General features: G+C 40.7%; 1 protein-coding gene across 2 annotated transcripts in view; it reads right to left on the reverse strand.

Moving 5' to 3' along the window:
• The window catches only part of CRMP1 (collapsin response mediator protein 1), a 43,264-nt gene that overhangs the window by 12,257 nt on the left and 4,046 nt on the right, over positions 1–26,961 (reverse strand). For both annotated transcript variants that reach the window (XM_085223492.1, XM_085223493.1), the window contains exons 2-8: positions 17,809–17,897; positions 12,862–13,046; positions 11,309–11,473; positions 6,950–7,011; positions 5,235–5,315; positions 2,841–2,909; positions 879–999 (exon numbers count right to left, since the gene is read on the reverse strand). In XM_085223492.1, the coding sequence (XP_085079618.1) occupies positions 879–999; positions 2,841–2,909; positions 5,235–5,315; positions 6,950–7,011; positions 11,309–11,473; positions 12,862–13,046; positions 17,809–17,897 (772 nt within the window). The remainder of the gene's footprint in view (positions 1–878; positions 1,000–2,840; positions 2,910–5,234; positions 5,316–6,949; positions 7,012–11,308; positions 11,474–12,861; positions 13,047–17,808; positions 17,898–26,961) is intronic.

Below are 26,961 nucleotides of genomic sequence, written 5' to 3' on the forward strand. Positions count from 1 at the left end.
TTAACCTTTGTTCTCATCACCTCTGTAAACAAGGGCAGGTGGAAGAACAGAGGCACTGTAGAGTCTAAAAAATGGAGGAGCCAGAAAACAAGCAAGAGAAGAAAAGCAAAAAGAACAGGAAGGAAAAGCATGGAAAAACAGTGACAATTCAGCAGAAAAGAGAAATCATTAATATGGTGCCATTTGTAGCAGAAAATGAGGATTACAGAATAATGATTAACTGTGAAAAAACAAAACTTTTCAACACAAAAGGGAGTGAATTTCCCCACTGTCCCCATGCTGAGCTGCACCTTGTCCTACTGCCTTTGAAGAAGACCTGAGTGTCCCGGTATGGCAGCACTTCAGGTTTCTGTGATGCAAAGGTTTCAGCATCAGAAGTCCCTCTTGGGCATTTTTTTAACATGGCCAACCAAGCAAGGCTGACCACAGACATCCCCAATGCATGTTACTGGTGGTCAGCCTCCAACAGCAAGGATGAGAGTGAGGATCAGACATCTCATACAGCACATTCACTGCCCAAGTCACTGCAACCTGGAATTAACCCCTCACAAGGTAACAACCTGAAATAAAAGACACAGGGAATGTGCTAGGTCTTGTAAGAAGGTGAAAATTTAAAGGCATAAGTTAAAGGTGAAATGAATCCAAAACAAAGAGTCACAGTGCAATCCTGAAGAGGATTGGGGTGCTTAAGAGATTGTGGGGAGAAATTATCTTTGTAAAAATAAGAAGGATCTCATTTCAGTTTAACCAGTCCTAAATACTTAGCGTCTGTGACTGGTGTCAAAGTGTACTGATCAATCTACCAGTAACATTTTTTTCCACCGAGCTTCTATGCAACACAAAATCCAAGTCTGAGGGCAGAAAAGGAAATCTCTTACCTCTCTTTCTGGCCAGGGCAATGATATCAGCTGCACTCTTACTCATCACCTTGGTGATGTACACTGGGCAGTTTATTCTACTGGCAATGGTGATGGCACGGAAAACTGCTTCTGCTTCAAGCTGAGGGGAAAAGGAAGAAGAATTTAACTGAAAAAGTAGACAAGAAAAAATAAACTGTAGGTTTGAGCCATATTTCTCATTGTTTAGCAACAACTCCTCAGGAACTGATTGTTTTTTTCACAGTGGGATATGCAATGCTGGAAAGCAGGAGTTATCCCAACATCACACACTTCTTCTTAGGAGTAACCACTGTACTTATCTGTACTTGTTAAAGGGGTACAGTTGGTCTGGTGCAAATACAGCTCCCTGCTCCTAAGGAAAGATCACATCCAGGTGGCTAACAGGGCTCCTCCTTACCTCCCTCTCAAGTCTTCAGACCTCTCCCTCTACTCTGCAGTTGGAAGGACAACAAACCAAGGGAACAGTGCCTCAGCTCAGAACTCTCCCTGGCAGCTTACTCTCTGCAATCTTTTTGTAAGTATAAAAGGACAGTGAACATAAAGTATTCTCCAACAGCAACATCAGCGTTATGGACTGAATTTAGCTCACAGTCCATAAAAGCCTTTGAAACATCTCCCTGTATGCATCAATGCAACCTACTACCATAGAGCTGTTTGGGACACAGGCACAAAGCAGTCATCTTCAGGTGGAGGTGCACTGTTTGCCAGTGACTCTGAGGCTCCACTACCCAGTCATCAGTTTTACATCTCCTTCCTAGATAGACTCACCGTATCAACATTTTAATACCTAACAATCTGTTGAAATTAAACACACTGACTTAACAGTGCAGTAAATTTTCTCCAAAAGCTGTGCTAGAAAAAACTGAACAATTTAGCCTGCCAAAACCATACTCCTTACTTCTTCACAGTTTTGTAAAACATTTTTTTTCTTAAAATCAGACTATATCTTCAGGTTCTCAAGCGACTTTTATGCCAACATTTGCTCTCAAATCCCCAAAGACGCCCACAGAAGTTTGAGGAAGGAACACAGGACCTCCGTGCACCACCACTGAGTCTGAGGCCATCAGATGGCAGAGTCAGAAATTCCTTCCAGGAAATTGCAAATGTAGATTTTCCTTAGGCCCTTACACTCATTAAAAGGAAACACCTCAATTATTTCAGAATAATTTAGGTGGAAGTTAAACAGGAAAACGAAAAAAATACATAAACAGCTCAATAGAATGTGACCAATTAAGTTTATTCCTCTTGCCTTGGGGAAAGGTTATATAAAGATCTGCAAACCACAACAATCTCTTCAAGTTTAGCCTCAAATCCCCAGGGACTTGTCTCTTTAATCTTCAAGGAAAGCAGTCACTTACCACTACCCCCATTATGCTATTAGTAGCCTGAACTGTCTACATTAAGAGACACTGACACATCTCCATCTATTCCTTCTCATTAAGAAAACCATTTCCAGATGCCCGAGATGATCCTTGCAATGTCTAGTTGTATTACAAGAGAATCACATAAATTGAGCTGCCTTGCAGCATCTTTCCATTCTCATATATTTGCATTTCGACTGTTTGCAGTACTACTACAAATGTATCTGCTGACATAAACATGGATTCATATGTTGGCACACATATTTGCATGGAATATACATACATATGTATCTAACAGGAGGTTTTAATCCAAGGCATTTTAATCAATCTGGTAACCTAGAAGTCTAACCCATGAGCAGTAGTGTTGGTGCTCAGCCTGCTATGCCATGACCAAACCCTAGAATCAGGGCACAGGGTTTAGAAACAGAAAGAAAGAGAATAATTCTGGAAGTGGTCATAGGACAAACAGAATGCTGCCTCCCTCCATGCACCTATCATCTGCATGTACAGAGGCCAAGCTGCAGTACTATATGCTAGACAAAGTCTTTCCATGAACAACAAGATGAGCAAAACCTCTTACCTCCTCAGGCCTGCTCAGGGCATGTCCCTCTGGTCCCGTGATTCCCATCTCCAGGATGCGCTTTTGTTCCTGGAACAAAACAGATAAATACAACAACCACTCCAGGATGAGATTCTTGAACCAGTTCCCAGAAGATTAACAGCCATGTTTTCTGATCATCCTTTTCTTGTGTGTACAAATGTAGCTCTGTAAGCCTGCTGAAGTCTCCACTGGCCTAGGAGTCCTATTTGACCAAACACTAGCCTGAAGAACAGGTTTCAACCAACATTTTAACTAGTAATTATGGATATTCCCATCCTGCAATTCTTTCTTTACTCACAGAAGTCCCTCTTTTCTGCAACCTACAAAGCATTGTTATCTTCATTAAACTTTCAGCATTACATTTCTGTATGGCTTTTTTCCTAGAGTGAATAACTAAAATTATCTTTTTATGAAAGCAAAAAGTCCTACTGGGGACCAATGGAGGTTTGTCACAAAAAAATTGTGCTATCAAGCTTCGCAGCAGGGTGATCAATTTTTTTTAAATAGACAAGAAGCTTCACTTATCTTTCAATGTAAGACCAACCAATGGTGTTGGAAAAAAGCTCCTTTGTCATAGCAATTGCTAATTCAACCACTTCCAACCCAAGTTTGGTACTAGTCTACCAACAGGCCCAACGTGGGAAAACAGCAGCTGATGTACCTCAAAGCCCAGCCTGCCATGCCCTCATGCCCATGTCTCTAAGGAGCAGACTTCAATAAGTGTAATGTCTCCAATATAGACAAATGTCCCTGAGAGAGCAGGATGGAGTTACTTAACATATTTTACTATGTCATCTAGTAAATATTTGATCCCAGGTCTCTCAGAGTGCAAAGCTCACACATTACCAATTACTCCAGCAAAATCTCAATAAGTTAACATCCACACACACTTTTGCCTTCACTGCGATCAGTCAAGGCTGAACAGCCATTTAACAGTAATGCATTAATCTGACTGTGTAACGAAGATTATTTTGGTTAGAAATCATAATGTTTCATAAGTATTCTTAAAAACTGATGTTCTAAATCATTACTGCAACAGCTCTGAACACTGCAAGTTAAACACTTCAGACAATTAAAATACAATAAAAAAATAAACAGTTTCATCCATAAATCAAAAAATAGCAAGACAGCACAGAATGTTAACACTTACAATAGGATACATTTATATCCTGAAGGAAGTCATAAAATCAGATCACATGATACAATTACTAACATAAGAGGATTTGATAGAGCTAACAACTTCAAATATTTGATAAGATCGAATTTGAATTTTCACACAGAATAGTCCTGCAAAATATCCGTGCACCCAGCTCTGTTTTTGCCATTCAAATGATTCTTCTAAATAAAAGGAACTGATTGATTTCCTAAAACACGGCAATGCTGGGGAAATATTCTCCTGTATAACATAATTCGCATTTCAATTCTTTACAACTACTTCTTTTTCTAATCATTTTTTCTTGTATGCTCATATTCCATTGTTGTATATTAAAGCTGAGCAATGAAAAATGTAACTGAAACAGATTTCTATAAAAAATGCAGTTCCACAAGTGTACACTGATTTTAATGGGACACAAATCAAAACATTACAGGTGCCATTTGATTTGTTTCATTTTGCCATTCCTACATATTGACTTATGTATTGATTTTCATTCTACTGGACCTCAAGTGTAATGTTAACACTATGAATGATATATTCTGGTAGTTTTAAATCATGCTAATCTTCATGAAAAATCAGCAGTTTTTCTCTCCTGAATCTCTCCTGATGGTTTTCACCTGGTTTCAGTGGGAGGACACTACCGTGCCGTATGTGCCTGCTGACTTCTCACTACTCTCTTTTGAGATCAATGGTTGCTCGGCCAAACTTCATCTAGGGAAAGAAGGCTCTCAAAGGCAGTAAATTCTTACCAACTAGAGAAAGGACAGAAATCCCACTAAGGGAAAAACAACAAAATAAACCCTTAAGGGCAAGAGTGCTTACACACTCCACAATCATTCAAATATTTGTTTGAGTCTCACTTAAGCATGCAACAATATGTCTTCCCTAATGTAGAGCTCAAAGACAGCTTGTTTTCAGTTACTGTCATTTTCCTGTCAGCTCTGTAGTTTAGTCCTTAGGTAAGCCAGCTGATAAACGTTCACAGACCTCTGATGTGCTCTGCACACAGACAAGGCATCTGAGGATTGAGATATCCCTACAACAGCCTTAAAATATTCATCTGCCTCAGATCTATGCGATCATAACAATACCCACTCAGAACTCTCCATTCTGTTCTACAGGTGAATCCTCCCTTGGAAAGATCAGTGGAAAGTTTGCTGTTGACCACAGTTCTTGGGATACCTCACAAAGTGAAGCAAAAATCACAGTTCACTCACCTGAGCTATCAAGTCTCCATTTTCAGCATGCACCAGGATGACAGCCCCAAGGCTTTTTAGAAAGGTAAAGGCTTCATAAAGCTGCAGGTAGTACAAAGAAAGAAGTGCTGATGAATAAGGAAAATATATTAACACTTAGGCAATTCTGTTCATCTCCGTTTTGCTCCTTCTATGTTGGTAATTCTCTATGTGAATGGCGTATTATCTCCCATTTCCACAATCCACTTTTGATATATACCCAGAGTAAACATTGCTAGGCATCACCTGGCCCACCTCTCATACAACATCCCTGCCCAGGACAAGCCTGTGCCTTTCTGCACTGATACAGGGTCAAGTCCCAAATGATGCCACATCTCCCTCAGACATGGTGGTTCCACAAGCTCCTTCTATTCCCCATGCCTTCGACACTGTGAATAATCTCTTTTCCCAAGTTTTATCAAACACAGTAGATAAGTAACAAAGGTCTCCTGCCTGCCTAAACAAAAAAAATGTATCCAATAAGATGCACTGAGATGGAATAGGAATAATCAGTGGACTACAGACACTTATAGTATAGCCAAAACACATCCCTTCTGAAGTGCAGGCAGTTTGCATCACCCTTTAGAGCAAATGGTGTCAAGTTTTCACCAGTACCTTTTGTTCTACAATTAAAAGAATTCATATTTTCTCTAGAGCATTCTTTTGTTTATTGCTAAGGTTCTAAACCCATCCACACAAAATGAAAATGGTTGATCCTACTATATTTGTCCGGATTTCTGAGATAACTGAATTATCACACTAGTGAAATTCTAGTTCTCTTTCCAACAGGTATTGAGCTAATATGATGCTTTTTTAAGCCAGACTTCAGCAGCATGGGAATCCACTTTTCAAATACAATGGATCAAATTCAGAAGATATGGTTTCTTCACTGCTTACTTTTGCTTTAAACAGAGTCAAGGCATTAGTTCAGCCACATTTAATATTTCGCTGTATTACTTCTGATAATTCCAACAGTGAGTTGAATTTGGCATGCATTGCCTCCAAGAGAAGGCATGTTATTTTGTCTAAAATTGCAATTAAAACCACATGTACTGGAGGTGTAGCAACAGTTATTTAAGAGACTGAGAGCTATAGCTCTGGGAATAAGTACAAATAAAACATTTTCTCAACTGAATAAGCAAACATTATCATTACTCACAGATGTCATTGTCCATTTACAATGACCTGATACTCATGAATGGGAAAGCTGAAGAGTGTGGAATCTGTAATGAGCACTGGACAAACAAGGTCATTGTTATCTCCAGCCCTAATGAGAAAAGGCCATCTACTCCCGTCAGCAACACTATTAAACCATTTACAGCAACAGAGAAACTCTTCAAATCTCAGAACCGTCACTGCCTCGTGTGCTTCATTTTCTCCTTTTCTGAAACAGAGTTCTTGAATGGCAACAGCAAAGTGGAGAGCAAACTCCTGAGCAGTGCTGAGCAGCTGCATTGTTGGGGACATTAGATGATCCCTGCAGAAGTTAAATGCCATACAGTCCAAAGAACACATGCAGATGTTAACAGCGCTGATCCTTCAGAGAAAAATAGCCCTTGGGTGCAAACCCCACCCAGTGCCACTCAGATCAGTGGGAATGTTGATCTAGGATTTAACTTAGCAACTCCTCAGCTGCTGGTAGAAAGAACACAGAAGAAGGGAAAGATCACAGGAATGAAAAACATTCAGAGCAGTACCTGGCTGTCAGACATTTGGTAGAGATCCTTGTATGCCATGTAGACTTGAAAAGAGTTAACACCTGTTCCAAGACAAAATGAAAGACACTGCCATGTTAAGTGGATTCCTAAACTGTATTTGAATAAAATCAAACAGGAAAAGCAGATCACGTCTTCAGTCTTATCAAATAATGCCATAAATAAAGCAGGACTCCACAGCTGTATTACGGCTGCTGTGACTAGGAGCCTAAATCCCCTCTTTTCAGAGGGAATTTGCTGGACTCTGTGGATTGCCATGTTCAGCACTGGAGCAACACAGCCATTACAGCAGATAAGATTGCTAGGAGCCAAATTACAGACAAGTGACAGTGGTTTAAACAAGCATATTAAGTTCACAAAATGTTAAAAAACTTGCAGGGTACAAAGTTCTATACATCACTTTTTAGGTTTCTTTAACAAATCATGAAAACATTTTAGTTTGACCTGGAACTGTGCTTTTAAACAGATAAACTTCCAGTTATGCTTCTTCAAAATGCTGAAAAGCTGCAGAAATTGTGTGTCTGAACCAGCAAGCTGACTTGCTTTTTCTTGATCCTGCTGTCCAAAGCACCCAGCCGAGCTGATGGCAGACACAGAATTAAAGCCTGAAATCAGATACAAGGGCAGCTTGCCATAGCTTGCAGCTCCCCCTCCACCTTCCAAAGCTGGAAGGATTTATGCTGGCAGTGATACAGAACCATGAAAGATGACAGCTCCAAATTTTAGAAATCAGTCAGAAATACACTTGGTGGCCAAGTATCAACTGTATTCCACTACATGTTTCAAAAATTTCCTCAGAGGGATTATACAGCTTCATATTCTAATAGAGAATGGGAATTCTAGACCTCTTCTGTTTATATTTTCTGTACATATGGATTTATATTAGTTTATAAACTTGCCTTACTCTTTAGTCTACTGACAATATCCCTATTTTGGCACAGGAACTGATCTCACACTTCTCCAGCCTAAAAGAAAAGACAATTCTAAGTTAAGCCATGTAAGCTGCATTTCAAAATAGCTGCTGGGAAAACTGAGCTTCCTGTGGCAAGAGGAAAAAGAAGGAGAGTTGTGCACGTTATGTATGTTGGCTGTGCTGAATGAATAATGCTCCCTGGTTACAAATTCTTCATGCATCTAGGCATGCAGACATATTCTCAAGCAGAAGGTTTGGTTCGTGCTCAAGCAGAGAATTTGTTTATTCACAATTACAAGGCTAAAATACTCTGCAATACGTGGAGGATAAAACCTTGAAATGATCACTGGTATTATGTCTTTCTGCTAAGGCCAGGCAGCTCAGGAAGAAATATGACGGGGGAACTAGTCCTTCCTCACTGCCTTTCAAGCTGAGCAAATCCAGCCAGAACCATGGAGCCACCTCAGCCAGTTATCTTACTTATTTTCTATTTTTCAGGATCCCCAAAAAACACACATAGACCTAAGCAGCTGTAATCTCTCAGACTGTTCATATTACATGTTTTCAGCACACTCAGTATATCCCTGTTTAAAAACAGTCAAAGACTGCTTTACTTGGTGCCAACAATTACAGACTCATACCTGCAGTCCCATCTACCCTGCCAGACCTCACCACCCTCTCTGTGAAAAACTTCCCCCTGATATCTAATCTAAATCTCCCCCTCCTTTAATTTAAAACCATTTCCTCTTGTCCTATCAAGGCATTACAGTTGGAAGACAAGCATTACCCAAGCATCACAAAATCTCTTCCCTTTTCTTTTAGGCCCCTTTCTAACTTTGGCAACTTGACTGTGAGTTTTGCTCCCACTCAAATTAATGTTAGCTATAAAATCCATGGGAGTAAAAGGCATCTCAGAAGAGACAGCTATGGGACGTGATCCTGCTTCCTTACTGACAGCTTCCATAGTGCAGAAGGAGAAATTACAGATAACTACATCAGGCACCCACAAAATGGAAGGACGCTTCACAGTTAGCTTTTACAGCCAACACAAAGATAGTTCAAGCCATCCTATTTTGCAAAGGAACTACCTTGACAAGATACCAAGGTAAAATAACACCAGATTACACACACAGATATTCAACTCTAGATTCTTTGACTAATTACTTAGGTCTGGTGCCTCAATCACCTCACAGCGAATACGTGCCTGTTCAAAGACCTGGTCCATTGCATATTTTACTTCATGTTTAACATTTGTTACATGCTATAACTTTTTTCAAATCATGGGTGGGTTCTCATTCTTGCACCAGGGTACTCAACAGAATCCTCTCCAAATTTCTAACAAATTTTTTAATGAAGTACAATAGTTAAAGGGATCATCAAGGCCTCTGTCAACACAGTTCAGGCTGCTGTGCCTTTATATATACTGGAGAATCACAATCAAAAACTAGTTGTTAAAAAGCTAAAAGCTCTGTAATAAACATTTGATTCTACAAAATCTCTAGGCCCATCTAAATCCTACATCTCCTTAAATTAACTTTGTGTTGATTTAAAACTGATTAATTATTCAATTACACTTCATGACAAAGTACAGCAGCAGCAGAAATGTGATTAACTGAGCCCTGCTCCTTGCCTAATTCTCCCACCAAACAATCAGCTGAGATTAAATTCAATCCAGATTCTCAGATGATGAAAACCAGTGTCATTCCATTCATATCAAGTCTACCTGCACCAGCTGGCTCAAATGTTTCCAATTATCAGCAGATATTACCCATTAATTTGAAAGTCCTTGCCACACTGAATTATTTCCTATTCTGCTTGTGCTTTCATACTCATCCATAACTTGTGTCTCCCCACACACAAAAGTAATTCTCATTGGCTAAGACACTGCAGCATCCAGAAGATCAAAAGTGACCTCTTAGTGCTGCTGCAACCAAAGATGCCACCAAGGATCAGAAATGGGTGAATAGCTCCCTGCCTTCCCTGAAGGGTGAAAACTCACATTTCTATAGCTGGAGAAAACTGTTAACCCAACTGAGCACTGGGCTCTTAATATAAGCCCCAGGCACGTTTGGAAGTGCTGAGCCACGTGTGATCCAGGAGCTCTGGAAAATAATATCTAAGCTTTGAAAGAAAGCACAGCACTCTTGTCTGATATTCAGCTAACGCACTTCAGTGTGTCCATGTTAGCACTGATAACAGAGGAATAGCACCATCAGTATTAACAGATGCCATCACCTTGTAAAAAAAAATCCAAATGAAGACTAGCAGCAGTTTCTCTGAATTATATGCCATCTTGCTAATTGAAATGTTTTTGTTTTTGTTTTTGTTTTTTTTCCCTAAAGCCTGGTTATGCTGCAAATGTGCTGCTAGCATGCTGCAGTAGAAGATAAATTCCTCCACAATAACTTAGTGAACAACTTTTGCTTCATGTTTCTACTTTGATAGTATATTGTGACCTAAAGAGAATTTTTCAAATCTAAGTCATTACTAGCACTACACCTCTTAAAGAATGATGCATTAATGTACTACTTAAGACTTTCCAACAAAAGAGTCATTCTGATTTTCATGGTATTTAATACTGTTTCAGAAAATATTCCCCCTAATTAATATAGGAAGAATGTATCAAATGAAAAATACTTGAAAAAATACGTTTCTGGCGGAAAACCCAGGCAGTCAGACAGGAACTAGACCATGATTTGTTTTCTGAAGGCACATAGGTATGTGGTGCTACCAAGATGCCCTGCCATATATGCCTCTCCTACGCTGAAGCAGCAGGTGTGGAAGAGGATTTATTAGACATTTTATCTGTCCTGTTCCTGAATGGTAGCAGGAGGTCAGGTAGGGTAACCTACAGTATGTCACATGACAGCAGACTTGTTAATTGAACTGAATCAAGCCTCTGAGTTTTTAAACAGACCCCTAAATAACTGACCTCGTTTTTCTGAGTCCTGATACAAAACATCTTCTAGTAACATTAGGGAAGCCACAGGAGACCATGAACTTGTGAAAATCAGGACACTTTTTCATTATCCGGTACCTAACTTTAGGCTCTCTTTTCTCTAATAACTTGAACCTATTTTAAAAATATAGGCATTTTCTATAATAATTTTCTGACAAGCAAATTATCTTAAGAAACTGCTGAGAAATTTGTAACTGCCTGTGATGAGACTTTCTCAGACACGTGATGAGCTGGCCGTTCATAATTGGGCTTAATTTGAGGTCAAATGGGCTCTAATGCACAAGCCTCGAAGTCCACTTACAAAGCAGCAAGGAAATACAAAAGTTCAAAGTAATGTACAACCTTGGGAAGCATACCCAGCACCTGTGCATTCCTTTTCTGGATCATGTATTCTTTAAACTACTACCAAATCTTACCTCCATATGACATTTAATAAACACAAAAATGGTGCTTATTTTCACTCACTAACCTTTATCTTGCACCAGTACTTCCAGCTCTTCTCGAATCCCATCATACCAACTAGTGATGTCCACGTGGAGAGAGTAATCACAACAAGATTTGGTGTCAGCTGCCTCGTGCCACTTCTCAAAGGATGTCAGTAAACTTGATCCAGGCTCTGGAAGCACGTGGTCAACTGAAAAAGAGAATCAGTGTCTCTTACTCAGTCTACACACTATTTGGATTTCCTCTGTCCTTGTAACTAGCCTTCTGCCAGCCCAGCCAAAACAGCAGCCTTCAGGGAAGTTTCTGTGCCCTGAAGTAACTTCAGGATGTTAGCCAGATCCTGTTGTCTCAGGAACAACAGGCTTTGTGGACAGTGTATGCTAAAGGTGTCTCCGGCAAGTTGCTTGGTACAGCAACAACAGTTGCGCAGCAAGAGACCTGAATATCTCATGGTTCAGGAGATATTTAACTTTCCACTAACTGCTTTCTAAGAAAAGACCTATTTATTATCTCATGCGTCCATTTCTATGTATTTCAAGTATTACTATTAACCAGTGCTTCCTAGCCTCTGAATTGGCTTACTCTGCCTTACTAATGTATCAGTGAAGATGCTGATTGCTTTCTCAGCAGCCAGAATTGGGAATATTGCCAAATGCTTGAACAGAGAGGCTGCAGAGCACAAACACTTGGCCATACCACATGGCAGACTGTGCGTACTGGAATTACACATCTTGGCTTTCAGGTTTTCAGCATGTGATAATGCCACCAAGTCATACAACATAAGTTAAGTTATGTACAGTTATCATTTTGCTAACCTACGTCACATGACATTATGGAAACAAAGTAAGATGGGCTTATTGATGGCATATGCAAACAAAATGTTTTACAGGAAGCTTCAACTGAAGAACATACATTGAAAAAATTTCTAACAAAAGTAATGAACAGCAGCATACTTCTTGCTTGTCACCAGACATTCTTTCAGCTGATACTTGCTTCTGAACATAGGTAATAGGCAACACTGTTCAGCAAATATAGCCACATCCCAATTCAGAGAGCCATTGGGCAGCTCTACGCTGCCGTCAGGAGAGAAATGAAGATGCCCTATAGTACACAGTGTAACAACTAGAAACACTTCTCCCATCCACCAAGGATTCCAGGACACCTCCAGTGAGAACTTCCTCCATTCTTCATGCCAAATCCAAGTTCACAAATAAGCATCTTGTTATTCCCAAAGTCTCTGAAATGCCACTAAGTAGGACCAACAGATCTTTGCCACATGGTCTGTGTCATATAATTATAGCAGTAACAACACTGCTTTTTAAAAATCCCAGAAGTAAGTATACTACTCCTTATGCTTGTCAGAGGGAAATCCAAGAAATAATTCCTGTGCTGCTATTTTTTTCTGAGGGTAGGTTCACTTTCAGGCAAACCCTGGAATCTCCAAAACAGCACCCAGAAATTTGAGTATTAATCAGAGAAGATTTCAGAATATCAGTACGGAGCCTCCTGTAGCTGTCTCCACCTACAATACCTGGGCTTTGACTTGGGATGGGAAGAGGTAATTCTGCCAATACTCACTGATCATGGTTGTGCCCCCTGCTACAGCTGCTTTTGTGCCTTGATAGAAGTCATCAACAGTAGTCATTCCTTGGTAGGGCTTTTGTAGGTAAGTGTTGACATCTATTCCCCCAGGGATAACCATGCGCCCATTAGCCTCTATGGTCTTGACTCCTCCAGGAACAATTAGATTCTCTCCTATTTGCCTAGGCAGCAAGGAAAGGCAATATTACTTTACTTAAACAGTGAAGCAAAGGGGACAGAACTTATCTGGGGTGCACAGGGAAGAGAAAACTAGGGACCATACAAAAGGCAGAAAGAACTGAGACTTAAAAGAAGGGACAAACACAACCACCTGCTCTGGCTGTTCTGCACAACACTGGCAGAACAAAGCATCCACGAGTCTGTTAGCTAGGCCACATGCTCTAATTGCTTTGCATTGCTCTTGTGGCCAATAAAAATGTCATAATGTGCCAACGTTAAAAACTGTTTTTTTTTTTTAATATGACTGAAAATGAAACCTAAGCATCCTATCTTTAAACAATTACAAATATCTGGAGTTAACATTCTCTTAGGAGTTCCAGTATTTTAAATTAACTTCTATCAGAAGACAGAAAAACATAGATCAAATATGACAGTAAGTTAGAATTACAAATATATGGCAGAGGCAAAATGGACGGCACAAAGGAGCTATAATTATTTTGTAATCAAGCAGTGTGAATTTATCCTTAAAAGGAAATATAAATATGCTGAGATATAGAAATACATACTTGAGACTCAAACAAATCTAGCCTACTATGTCACATATTCTTCATTCCCCTCCTGCAATTAAAGCTTAGTGGAACATTCCACACAACTGAGTAGAAACGATTTCAAATGCTGTTGCTATCTTTCCCCTTACAGATCTTCAAAACAGGATTGTTTTCACTACTAAAAATATTAATCTGTCCCCCATGCTGATATCAAGTGAACTCCAGATAGCTACAATCAAAATACTTTGAGATTCACAGACATGATTGAGTAAATTAACCTTTAAATTTCAAAGCCACATTACATTTTTAAAGTCTGTTTTGTACTGTCAAAGAGGAAAAGTGTGGGAGCTGTGTCTCTGCATTGCTACCCCTTCATCTATCTGGGCTTAGAGACAATCATAACGCACTTTAAGTTCATTTAGTTGATCTCATATTTCTGATACACAGTCAGTCCCTGCCTTAATTTCCTTTTGTCTGGGATAAAATAACATTTACCCACAGCTAAACAAACACCCCAGACATCTGAGCTGCTGCATCTGTTTCTCCCATATTAAAATGCAACTCCCACTTATGGAGCAAAACAGTGCCTGATTAACAGCCAATCACAACAAGTTAGAACAGAAGATGAATAAAGCCGTTAATTAAAATCAGTGAAAAAACAAGGATAATTATTCAAACTGGAATTTGGCCAAACCACCAGAGTTAATAAATAGCCCCAAGAGGTCAAGAATTTGCTTCATACCCTATGCAAAAATGCCACCTCCAGCAGCTTGGCTCTCCCAGCACAGTGGGGTTTTGCTGCAGGGAAGCACAGCCATTCTGTGAGCAAACACCCCTGAGCAGCCCGAGCTGCGGCCTTACCTCAGTGCTGAACAAATCCAAAAGTGCTTAGCTTGTGAGACTTGATAATATCATGGCTTGAAGACACGCAGCTCTGTATCTGATGTCTAATATTTATTAACACATACAGCATTAGGAGCGTGTCATAACCTGTTTACAGTGGTGGGGAATGCTAATGGTGCCATGACATACGTGGAACTGATACGCAAAAGCAACCCAGCACATCAAATGGCACAAACACGGTTTGTGTCTCTGCTGTTAAAATTTGAATTGCAAAGGCATACCATACGACATTCCAGCCCACAAGCAGATTGAGAGCATAGAGAAAGTTAGGTAGCCCCATGGATAATAATGTGCTGCATTGATTTTTGTTAGTTGAATCCATTCCCAAAATTTTAATTGAACAATCCTCAGGTCTGAACAGCATGGCTTGGAAATAAAATAAATAAATAAATAAATACCATCTATTTATTTTAAATATGTTTAAGGTGGACTTGCACTCCAAGGGCTACCACACCACATAATATTGCTAAAGAAAACCTATGCAAAAAATATAAAAGCAATTCACTTTCATGTTCTTCCACAATCAGTATCTACCAGTTCCCTATTCAAGAAGACACACATCTAAATGAAGTAAAAGAGTGCTAAGTATGTACTGAAGTTTTTTGATGACTCATTGCTCAATACTGAGCAACAGCTTATTTGGCAGTCACTGGAGTCATCCATGCTGAAGTGATACAGGACCAAATGGTCTTTGTGGATGACGCTGTGCTACTACCTGTCAGGATCCTGTCCCATCTCTTGCCTGGCATAAAGATTAAGGCTGCTGAGAGAAGGCATTCAAGGTTATTTTTACTCTGACTGATTCAAACATAAAGAGATAATGTGATGAGATTCCTGAATTTCTCACTTGTTAATACTAAATGTATGTTAATAAGAATGGGCTTCAGTTACCTGGGGGAGAAAAAATACAGCTGCACAGGTAACTATCCTAGGCACAGTATAAATGATTGAGCTGCTTTTCTGATGCACCAGCAACTCAGCAAGCTAGAAAAATTGGTCTATGGAAAGTTGATGCACTCTACAGTTCTCAATTGAGCAAGCTGGCACATTCTGATATATGCAAATTGATTAAAAGAATAACAGTGGTATCACATCAGTCTTTGACTCTTTGTAAGCTTAACTTGAAAAAGCTGGAAAACGCCCCCAGAACTCAATTAAGTTATATCAGCCACTATCGACCAGATCTCTTTTAGACATCTCAGGCTCCCTCTACCTTGGCTTGTTGCTGGCCCAGTTCCAGTCCCCTGTGACCCATCCTGCACACTTGCTGGTTCCCTACACCAGGAGTGAACCCACACCTTCCACTGGCAGGGATGGAGCAGAGGACAGCAAGCAGCAGACAGTGTGACCTACTGCTTGGCACCAAGACCAGGGTTCATTTCTTCATGTGAATAACAAAAACAGGAAAGATGTAGGCAAAATGTATTATTTATGTACTGCTAGCAATTTAAATTACTGAATATCTTAATTACTATTTAGATACCAAAGCACAGCCTCTCAGCTCCCATTTCATCATGCAGAGCTTGTGTTTCAGCTGGAAAAAAAGCTCATGCTCCCTTGTACATAGTGAGCCAGTTTGAGCCCAGATAGGTAGGAAAAAGCCTTTATCATCTTCCAAACTATAGATAATCTTCAAATGTATCCATTACATGTGCATTCCTCTCTGCAGAACAATCTGCAGATATGTAGGTCTTAGTGGACCCTACTTCATTTCATTAGTCTGCAAGAGAAACTCAACCTCTATTTTCTAATCAGTTTCCACTGCAGAACAGGAAAATGATCCCTGATCTTCATATCTTGGCAAAGCCATCACACTACTGCCTATTCTAGGTAGAGAGGTTTAGCATTCATTCCATTTTGTGGAAAGAATTATCAGCCGGATCTACAGCTGGAGAGTTAGAGTATCAATTAAAACGTGGCTGACTGAAGTTCAAGATTCACCTCCAAAGGACCTTGATCAAAACTTAACGACTATGTTAAATACCTAGACACAGGGGGCAGTTTCAGCTGGAGAAAATAAAGATCAATCCCAGAAAACACAACACTTTCTAAACTGTAGAATTTACCATCAGAACACAGGTAGGACCCAAGCCCTACTCACACCAGGCTGCACTTGCAAATTAACAACTGAGTTTTTCAGAGCACAGAAAAATCTCAAGTTGTATAAACTCAGAACACCAGTCACAGCTCAGGTTGTTCAATAGCAAGCTCCCCTCCTTTGACAAAGATGAAGGCATTTTAAAATTTAAGATATCAAAAATAAGCTTAGTTTTTTTGTGTTGCAATAACCTAAGTCATGAATAATGTATATAGGCATAGATATATAAAGAAGCAGACTTTTAATCTGATGATATCTTGTTAAGAAAAGGAACTCTGAAAACAAGTAGGCAATTAATTATTTACCATATAACCGTAATTATGCTTCTGTGCATTAAACTGTGGCCTCTGGAGACCAAATTTGTTAGGTCATGAAAGAAAATGTTTAGTAGTTGAGAAAAATTTTTGATCCTTATTTACATTATAGTGCTTACACACACACATAATTCATCAAAACTACAAACTCTCATCTCCTCAGTATGACCAGTAGAGTTACATTACATCCCTGTTATTCTTTACTGAACTTTCAGTAATACATATTTTTTAATTCATCTAAGGAATACCTCCCCAGTTCCTATGCTATATAGTCAATAAATCAGCAGAATTTTCTAACGGCATGAAAACTGAAGACCAGATACCTTTTCTAAGCAAGAAAAGGGACATATGAGTAATACATAACACCACTGTACAAACAGAACATACAATAGAATTATAGAATTGCTCAGGTTGGAAAAGACCTTAAAGACCATCAAGTCCAACCTCCCCCACCTTAGACTTGTGTAACAGGTCATGGACGTATTTCTCTGTTACACGATCCTGTACACCATGGCTGCATTTGCGTTTGGGGTGAAGGTGAAGCTGTAATAATCCTCTTGCTATGTATGGACTCAAAAAATACTCATCGTATATACTTCTTGCTTTAAGAGACTGTACCTGCCTGCCTTGGTTTGGCTATTTTGGCCAAAGCTAGAAATGAACTGTTCACAGATCAAACATTTTCCCTTTACAGCTAAAGAATTTTCTACCTATCTAATACCAGCAAAAGATTAAATGGCAGAATTTCATTACTTAGTGCTCCCCAACAATGACTCCACATCGGGAGTAACCAAGAGTAACCAGGACGTTAGTTGCAAGGAATGAGGTCAGTGCCATCAAGAAATCACATTAGGCTATGCTAGCAGGCATGCAAAAAAAGTTCAATATTTAAAAAACCAACTTTATAATTCCATCTTCCAGGTATAGGTCCGCATAGAAGGAGTGGTCATCATTGATAATTCTTCCACCTTTAATGAGTAGTCGGTCACTCTGGGAGGGAAGAAGAGGAAGAAATGTGGTTTTGTTCAAATAAATAAACATAACAACATACTGATTATATCAAATAGGCTTATAGTATATGCAAAGTCATTATCATCAAAGCACTCACCCTATATACAGATCTATGCCATAGATTCAGGTGAGTACATAGATGGTAGAATAGAAAACCATAGTTTCACTGAGTGCTTATTACTGCTTTTTTGGGGATATCACAGTGGTCCCATTCTTAAAGCACATGCAGGAGCCAGTGTACCACAGTATATTCAGAAGAAGCAGAGTTTTAATTCCCTTTCTGAAGGAGTCATGCTGGAAACACCAGCACCCTACCCAGAGACAGGAGAAGTCTGCAACTTCAGCGCATAATGCTTTTGAAAGACTTTTGCCAAGTGACTGTGAATGCCGAAAAACCCTGAAGCAGTGAGAACTTTCTCACCCCATTCATATATTTAAATAAGCCATTTATTATAAATTATTTCCTTGGCTCACCAAACAATAACTCAGAATCTATATTTTGTCCATGCTTTATACTCCTCACTCCTGACTCAGTTCTTGGCTTAATTACAGGATGACTCACACACATAAACCATGCATGTCTCAAGTTCCCAGTTTAGAAAACAACTGAACAATTCAATATGCTTTCTCATCTATGAAACTAAGACAACAACTGAGAGCTCCTAAAAATTTACAGATAAAAAATGCTCAGCCAGAACTAGGGATGTAACAATAACCTTTCTTCAATGTAACTTCTCTGATGTAGGCCTAATGTTGAACATTGAGCTTGTATTCAAATTTTTTGCAGGTCTGAAACCTAGATAGCCCTCCATATGAATCTAGAGAAGCATGAAGGGAGAACTACCTATTATTTATAAAGACATTTTAAATACAGTGCATATAAATACAGGAGATGCACACAGAGAGTCTGAGGCTCTTCTCAGGTAGGGGGGAGTCAATGCCCAGATCTGCATTGCAGTAATCACTGGGACCTGCCTTGGGTGTTGGAATCCTTGCCTTAAAAGATGCAGACAAATGCAAGTCCTCACTCTGGAACTTGCCAGACTGGGCTCCATGTTCTCTTCCCAGTCTCTCTGCTGTCACTCATAATTACAGTGCTTGCAAATCAGCAGCTTGAAAAGTCATAAATTATTTTGCCATGTGCTGGCAGTAGTATCTCCTCACCATGATGATTTATACACTGTTCACTGACCCGTGGAGAACTGCCTTCTTACATGTTAACACTGTCTTAGCACAAAGAGGCAAGAGCTCATTGATATGGACAGGGAATTCTACTGGAACACTGCATGTACCACTGCTAATGAGTCAAAAATCTGCATGCTCATAGAGATGTTCTATACTTTTTCCTTTCAAAACAGAAAAAGATGCATAGTACATAGAAATAAATGTAACAGGCCAGGAAAATCAGATAGACTAAAGTAAAACGAAGTACAACTCCAGTAGAACAACTGTAAACACAAAAAAGGATTTTATACATTTTATATAAAAATATATGGGTCAAAAGGAGGCATTAGAAGAATTTGAAAATAAAAGGATACAAACCCAGTCTCAAGAAAGTACTCAATTATGTGAGTCATCCATTAAATGATGACTCATTTATAGTTTATAAAGGATTATTGACTATTTAGATCTAAATCACTCCTTCAGCATTTCAGAGGGTCTAAGAAACTGCCCAAGAAAGAGAACCACACTTCACAGAGCCCTTCAATATTAAAATTCCTGACATCATTCTGCTCAAAAGAAAAAACAAACCCTCCAACACTGCTGTAAAAGGAAGCAGATCTTGCACCTGTGCTGGGTGTTGGCTAATGTCCCCAGCCATGAACAGGAAGCCATGGGAGATGAGGCTGCCAAAAATCCACAGATTCTGATGCTTCCCATTGCTCCCCAGATCTCCCAACTACTGGGGACATAAGCTACCATGCAGATGTCTGTGGAGCCTTGCCCAGTTCTCATCAGGACCAACAGATGTGGAAACATTCCCGACAGACATGTTGATCCGAGTGAATCGGCACATCCTGATGAAAAGGGATTTGCTGGAACCTTTCCCAACTGCTCAAGTTGTAAGTGCATCTGTAGGAAGAGCTACAGATTACTACGAGCCAGAAGGACAAGTAAATGATGATAGTGATGGGTTGATGGCTGGACTAGATGATGTTAGTGATCTTTCCAACCTCAATGATTCTATGAAGGGTACTTTGACACAGAGGATGCTGACAGGCACCAGAATCTCAAGTCAGACCTTGCAATTTTCTTTACACAGTGCCAAATGTGCCAAAAAAACTTGTGACCAAAGTCCTCCTCTCCCTGACAGCACTGCAGGCCGGAGGAAAGCTGCACCATGGGGAAAGCAGGGTAGGAGGAGTGCCCCAAATGCAGGCCTCCACCACCTAATGCTAGACCATGTTTCCTGCTCCCAGCCATAAATCCCCTCATGCAGGACGTTTTCTTTGCCCAATTCTCAGATGTGCCCCCAGCCACAGGCTGACCTCCGGGTGCTCTCACAATGCAAACAACAGCGTGCTCATTGCTCAGCCCAGCAACCACAGTACAAGCCTTTATGCGCCTGACAGCAGGAACACTGCGCAGCGAGAGGGGGAATTACAACGAACATTGAAATGGAGCAATTCACTGGGTGCCAAGCTTCAAGACAAAAATCTCTGCTCTCACTGACATGGGAGGGGAGGGAAGCACCACTGTGAGTGCATACAATTGCTCAGCATTTATAGAGGCATTGAGCCGAGGTGTTTCTCCTCCACCTATTGCTGCAGCAAAGCTGTTTGCTTCTGGGTTTGTGGCTGGGTGAGACAGCAGCAGCAGGGCCTCGTGCATCCTCGCAGCTCCATTTTGTAAATGCTCCAGCTCCTTGCAACTCGGCTCCTCTCACTCACAGCACTCCACCTTCAAACCCCATGTACTGCTTTCCTGCTGACATTTCACTGATCGCAGGCCGGCTTCTCCTGCTTCATCTGGCAGCAAAGCCACTGAGCTTAGTCTGTGACATGACAGTAGTTTTCACGGCAGCAGAAGGAGATGCCACAGCCTCAGCATCGCTTGCTGTGGGAGGAGGAGCCCAGACACCAGGCTTTTGCTCTGTTACAGCTATTGTCTGCACTACAGCATGAGCAACACGAAACATCTGTAGGCTGGTGACAGTTTGTACAAATCGCCTGGTTTGATGTTTGGGTTTTTTAAAATCAGCTTGGCTCAGCTCTTTCTGAAGTATGTTCATATTTTCAAGTGTTCCCCATAATAAAGGGCCAGCAGAGCCGAGCAAGGGTGTGAACCAACATGCAGTGACCCACACAATGCGTATGAAGCTACTGGGGGGCCTCAATTCTGCATCACTTCCCTGCACAACTGCCGGGGAATTCAAATCCCTTGGGTTAGTAAATCATTTATCACTATCTTCAGATCAAAATGATCCAAATGTTAGATTTGAATGTTAGAGGAGAAACAGCTGCAAAGAAATTTAAACTATCCCTTTTTTCATTTACCTACTGCGCTCAGAGCTACATGTATTTAAAACTACTACATAAAACAAAATTCAAATATTTTTTACATCCTCAGTCTTCTAGAACATCTGCAAATCGCAGCAACAGAAGGAATAAAACTGACATGAACTGATATAAAAAATAAATATTATTTAAAACTGGTGCAGCATGCCATAGCACAATGCAGCACAAGCTGTAGAAAACACACCTCTCTGCAGTACCAACATGCATTGTACTGTGCTTGCATGCACCTCTCAGAGAAAACCACACCTACAGTACAAAATGGAGGTTGGGGAAAGAAAAAGCAAGAAAGAATCTGACATTATCTATTCTAACTACACAAAAAGAGTCAAAGAGAGTTCAGGAGTAGTGTTTTAATCAAATACCAGCATCTGTCCAGGCTGCAAGCTGATATATTCTATTTTTGTTTTTCTTTCAAGAATAGAATGTCTATCTATTACACAACCAACTCTAAATCAAGAAATAATGTCTTTTTAATCATTTACAGTTTGCTTTACAATTTAACTACAATGAAATCCACGTGATGTACTCAGCAAATAGGTCTGAGTGCTGCTTTGTGCTTAGATTTGGAGTTTCATGATTGCTGCACTGCAGCCATTGCCAACTGCAAAGGTTTTGCAACACTTTTAGCCCCAATATTTCCAGGCCTAAAGGAGAAGAAAACACTCTGTAGTGATTTCATCCTTTGCACAACTGCAAGGACTTACTAGAATATACCATTGTCCTCAAATCTCCACAGCAACAATGGGTGTATTCTCTAAAATCCAGAATAGTGAAGGGCCCTGAAGATGACAAACGATTTTATGCTAAACAGCAGTTAAAGAACAGTTCAAATTCCGAATTCACCTGTATTTTCAGTTCTCTGCCCATAAGTATGTGGCTTAAAAGGCACATAACATAATATAACAGACATAAGAAGGCAGTGGGCTATGTTATCTCACATACAGCCATGGCATTCATCTTTACTTTTCAGCATTTGAAAGGTAGAATCCATTATTACTAAGTCTTTAAAAGGACCATTGTGAGCCAAAAAAAACACCACAGCATCCCTATTTTAAAAGCCACAGGATGATGTTTGTGTTCTCCTTGGCTATGAATATTCGTAAGGGAGCAGTGCCCCAAAAGCAAAACTCTCACTGGCAGACCATGGAGAGAGAGCTCTTCTGTGCTTCTGTGCGTTTCTTATTTCCCATAGTAAATGAGAGATTTACATTATATTTCTTTTTTAGATATGTTTGGTTGCCTACCTATGTTCAGAGCCAGTCAGACTGAGAACCATTTGCAATACTATATGGTTCAGCTACTTCGGGTTTAGCAAATACTTACAAATAAGGAACATTTTTTAACTTAATGCCAAAGGAAGAAAGACATCCTTCCCACAAGGAATGCTTGCTTAAAATCCTTTCATAATGATCAAAGAGCTATAAATGGGATTTCATGAGTGCTTTCTGCTTATAGAAGATGATGTGCTTTTAATCAACACAATTCCACCCTTTCTTTTGAATTTTATGTCTAGGTTGCACTCCATAGGCAGTAATTTTTAGCTGTAGTGATCCCTGAATTGACTTGGAGAATCACTTGTAAATTATCGTATCCTTAAGGTATCATGTCTGCTACGTTACTAAAAGAGAATCCTGCTTTTAAGGCCCTTTTCTTAACAAATGTACTCCAGTATATGGAAATTCATTTAGAAAGGATTATGGTGATTGTACTAATGTTGTATCTTGGTCTGTAGCCAACATATTCATTCATCTTTATTCATTTAAAAGATCTGATGTTCCTTTGTTTCCCCTTTGGAGACCTTGCTTTTTATTCATCTAGCAATTCTCATCCTTAATCACTCAGTCTAAAAGGGCTACTCCTACAGCTACAAACTCCACAAGGATTTCTTCGCTGTAAATGTCATCTTTGCTTTGCTTTTGGAGCAGAAGCACAACAAACATCTCACTGATGGCAATCCTCACTGGCATCAGCAGGAGTTTCACCTAAATATGTGCTGCGGGGTTAAACTTATCACACTGTGTGTTGTAAAACCCAGCTCTCAGGTTACACACTGGGTACGTCAATTAGAGCTGATCTCAAAATCCCAGCAAGCCAGACATGGGCAAGGCTGAACTTGGGTATAAATAACAACAATTCAGCACAGTTTCCTGCCGCGTGCCACTGAACTAAAGAGCACCTTTATCTGTGTTTTAGTCAGAAACCTGTATCAGGTTACCTGGGCATATCAGCCTTCGCACCAGTTAGAGGCACTACAAGTGGCTGACAGCTGGCTGAGACTATAAGGAACCCCTTCTCTGGCAGAGGAGGTGGATGCAAGACAGACAGAACAGGAGAATATATCTTGACCAGCTGAATACAGTGGGTGCACATGCATATTGTTTGCATGTAGATGTGTAAGTCATAGCTCCTTAGGCTCCACCAACAGTCCTTCCGTAGCTTCTTCTGAGCCTTGTGCAAGGTGGACTAGGATCATCGTCTTTGCTTACGCCCTCACTACTACGCTCAGGAGATCATAGAGTGTAGATTTTACTGCAAACAGTGGGGACATTTATAATTCAGCAGAAACATAAGCAAGAACTGGACGTGTGCTACAAGTTGAAATTTCATCTGATTATAAGCACAGTAAAAGACAAGGAAAAGTAATTCCAAAGCAACTCCATCCCAAGGTACAAGGCTGCCACCTCTACATGCATAAAGATTAGAAAACTACAAATTATTTTGCTGCTGAACTCCTCTGTGCTAACTGTATGGAAAATGAGGCTTTTCCTTTCTACTGCACCAATAAACTTTTAACGGAAGAAGCAGAGAACAGGACCCTCATGTGTCAGGGAAGTGGCTCACTGCCAGTGGTGGCTCTCAGCAACTGTGACTTCCGCAAAAACCACGTTCAACATTACTTGTCTTTCCAGACAGCAACTGTTCTCCTTCCAACACCAATCCCCAGGGCAGTTCTAATACTGACAGCCCTGATGGGCACAGAGGATGCCGGCTGACAAACTGGCAGTGGTACTTCTAGGAACCACCACCCTAACCCACATTTTCTATCCCTCTGCCAAAGATTTTAACCTCCAGAGAAGGAGATGGAAAGATAGGTCACCAAAAGACCTACTGTGAATGTAATTGAAGGCAGCAGATGGAAGTGACTGAAACAAGGGTTTACTCTCCTGGAGAAAAAAAGGAAAGAAAAAGACATCACAAAGTCATAGAAATTGTGGTTTCTGATTGGTTTTTACCAATCAGTAAAAGCATCTCTGGAGCTGCCAAATTCAAGCCCAGAACAACAGGCAACGAGAATTCACAAATGTTCACAGCAGACAGGCAAACTGAGAGCAGCCAAGCCTATTAAAAAGCTACTGATAGAAAATATATATATATATAATATTGCAGAGTAAGAAGAGATCCAGAAATCCCATTACCAAGTGATTTAAAGCAGTACAAAAAAAGTGCTGCCCAAATCAGTCTAAATCTTGCACCAATAACAGGATAACAATGTGGGAAATGTTCCCAATGCCCAGCACTCAGCAGCTTTTCAAACCCTTTTGGCAAGTCACACACCCGTCTGTATTTCCACACTGTTAAGCAGAAGTGGATGGGAAAAAAAGGGGAGATGTGGAACAGACCCACATACAGACCAGGGCTTAAGACTCAAAGTATTCTCCTGTCTTCAACTGAATCCTACTTCCTTCTCATCTCTCTCCATGTCAATCAAACCGAAAGACTACAACTAAAATTATTCTCTGTGCCCACTCCTCCGAATTTCTCCACCCTCTCTTCACTCTTCTGCATCTGCTACTTCTTCTCATCTCATACCAGTTCTCTTTCCTTCCTAAGCGTGGTGAGATCCTTCCCTTGCAAAACCTCACTTGCGAGTTGTCTCCCGACATCATACAGTCCATCAGCTCAGAGCCAGCAGCTCCTTCCCCCATGGAAGTACCAATTCTCAGACCCCTCCCAGGAATGCTACCTCATCCCCAGTGCTTTCAGACACCCTTTGCTTCTCCCATGTGTTCCCATACACTGGCTATGTTGACTGCTCTTCTCCCTTTGCTCTGTGGAGTTGTCTTCACACCTCCTCCTCACTGAGCTCACGCTGATTCTGTTTTAATGGTTGCAGTTGCTACTGGAACAAGTCCTGCTACAGACATCTTACAAGCCATATGCTTTTTTACTTAGAACGCTGAGTTCATCTAGGCTGAGAACTTGGTTGAAACACTAACAAAACACACAAGCCAAAATGATTTGCAATGGCTATTTCAGTGTCACCATCCCCATTGATTCCATGCAGCATCCTGCACAGAAGGAGAACAATGGTGACGTTACAGCAAGAGGCAGGGGGATGCACCCTGGAAAATCTGCTCTGTGTGAGAGCACAACCCAAGCACAAAAGATTGCCACCTCATGCAGAAAAACACCTCAGCAATGGCTGCGCTGGATGACTGTGCTGCACATAAGGACAAATGCACTCCTGCAGATGCATCCATGGTCACCACGCATTACAGATCCTTGTCCCCTCCCCATCCAACATTCCTGAGTCAAGGCAGTGAGATCTTCAAGAACTCAGCACATTGCTGAGAGCATCACCAAAGCACTCACACTAGTTCAGCACATCTCTATTTTACATCACTTCAGCACCTGCATGGGGCCTCAAAGACTGAGCTTCTCACACCAGCTACAGTGTCTCCAGTCCAACAACTGGACAGCATTGAGCACTGTGTGGGATATAGAGGGAGAGCCCTGAACAGAGATGAAACCATCCCCTGCTTCCTCCTGCATGAAGACCTGACCCACAGCAAACTCCCAGAGTGGTCTTGCCAAATCCTGACTGCAGGGTGGGCATGGGGCTGGCCTGGTGTGGGATGCTATGGGACAGCTCCCATCCCCACACAGATCTGCCATAGGAATTAGGCACAGAAACAAATGACATTTTTTGCACGATTTCAATATTGCTGTTGTTGTTACATAACTTTACAGTGCTGTCACATTTCCTCAGAGCCCAGAAGGTTTGAACCTGCAATGCATTTCCTCAGTGCAGGATGAGGAATGTGGAATGGGGATATGCACAGTTAGAGCTGGTGGATGCTTCAGGGGCAGGAGGTGTGTATGAGGTGTAACTGAGAGTGCTGATTTGCTAGAGAGGAGAGGGCCTAGAACTGCAAAAGATGGACATAAAAAAGGCAGTTGAAGCCCAATGCCTGCCAATTTCTCTGATGTTAATTTATGCCTTTGATTTGGTCATAAAGCTCAACACTAGCATTAATAAATATTCATTTGTAGTAGCTTCCATGCATCCCATTTCAAAGGGAAAGGGCTTTGGGCTTTCATTTTTTCCCAGCACTCCCCTCACATAGAAAGAAATTTGAGGAAGTGAAGGAACAGTTCATTGGATGAACTGTTGATCCCAAGCAAGCGCTTGTAATTCCTCTGCAGCCTTCTACTCTGAACTGAAGAGCACCTCAAGCAGCCACAGGTGGGCACCTGCTGCACACCAGGGCTGAGCGCCACACAGAGCAGCCAGCACCCACCTA

The sequence above is a fragment of the Meleagris gallopavo genome, chromosome 4, assembly GCF_905368555.1.
Source record: "Meleagris gallopavo chromosome 4, MGAL_WU_HG_1.1, whole genome shotgun sequence".
Classification (NCBI taxonomy): Eukaryota; Metazoa; Chordata; class Aves; order Galliformes; family Phasianidae; genus Meleagris; species Meleagris gallopavo.